Source organism: Priapulus caudatus, unplaced genomic scaffold (assembly GCF_000485595.1).
Source record: "Priapulus caudatus unplaced genomic scaffold, Priapulus_caudatus-5.0.1 Scaffold1425, whole genome shotgun sequence".
Lineage (NCBI taxonomy): Eukaryota > Metazoa > Priapulida > Priapulimorpha > Priapulimorphida > Priapulidae > Priapulus > Priapulus caudatus.
This window is the reverse complement of record NW_014578486.1, coordinates 19222-20153: the sequence shown is the minus strand read 5'-3', so window position 1 is coordinate 20153 and position 932 is coordinate 19222. Positions and strand designations below refer to the sequence as shown.

The 932-nt window shown below is 57.4% G+C and overlaps 1 protein-coding gene across 1 annotated transcript in view; it reads right to left on the bottom strand.

Moving 5' to 3' along the window:
• LOC106816586 (cytochrome P450 2C30-like) overlaps nucleotides 1-449 on the bottom strand; it is a 21795-nt gene extending 21346 nt beyond the window's left edge. Inside the window, exon 1 of the mRNA XM_014821208.1 lies at nucleotides 50-449. Within this exon, the coding sequence (XP_014676694.1) occupies nucleotides 50-449 (400 nt within the window). The remainder of the gene's footprint in view (nucleotides 1-49) is intronic.
• Nucleotides 450-932: the final 483 nt, after the last annotated feature.

The window sequence follows — 932 nt, the reverse complement described above, 5'->3', positions numbered from 1 at the left end:
GACACACACACACACACACACACACACACACACACACACACACACTCACCGTGCACCTCTCCCCTGGAATCCTGCTTGCCGACTTGCAGCAGATAGAAGGGCGTACGGCCGCCAAACGCGTCTCCGTTCTCCTCAAACGCCTCCCGCACGGCCTCGTAATCATTCAGAATAACGGCCAGGCGTCCCCCCATGTAGATGCTGAACACGCTACCGTACTGCTCGCCCAACGCACTCAAATAGCGCAGCGGCTTCGTCTTCAGGTACGGCAGGCAGCCCAGCAGCGGCCATCCCGTGGGTCCCGGGGGAAGTCTCCTCGGCTTCAGTACGTAAAAACGTGCGAGCACGACGACGAGCACGAGCGCGAGAACGTTCATCAGCAGCGTCTTCGTCGGCAATAGACTGTCGCCGACGTGCAACGGTACATCGGCAATCGAAGCCTCCGCCTCCATCGTGGCTGCTGCTGATCGACGCACGTGGATCGTCTACTACTACGCGGTGTACGTAGTAGGCCTACCGTGGGTTGCTCGGTGCGCGCACACGGCAACGTGACCTAGTGCGGACACGGTAGCTGCTTCACAGTACGTGCTGAACAGCCGAGCGAGCTGTGTACAATGCACTACCCCGAGAGCGGAATGTGCACACAGACACGTGACGCACGTCTTGTAGGGGCAGCGAGCCGTCGCCGTCGCCGCTGCCAGCGACGTAGCTTGACCGAACAGCCGGAGAGTTACGACACGCGGTTAGTTAACCAGGCTCAAGGGGTCGTTGTCGTATCAGGTACTACAGATATGTACCCGAGGTACATATATGTATACACAAAGTGTACCAGACCTGTACTACAGAAGTGTACCCTAACCCTAACACTAACCCTAACCCTAACCCTAACCCTAACCCTAACCATAACCCTAACCCTAACCCTAAACATACCTCGT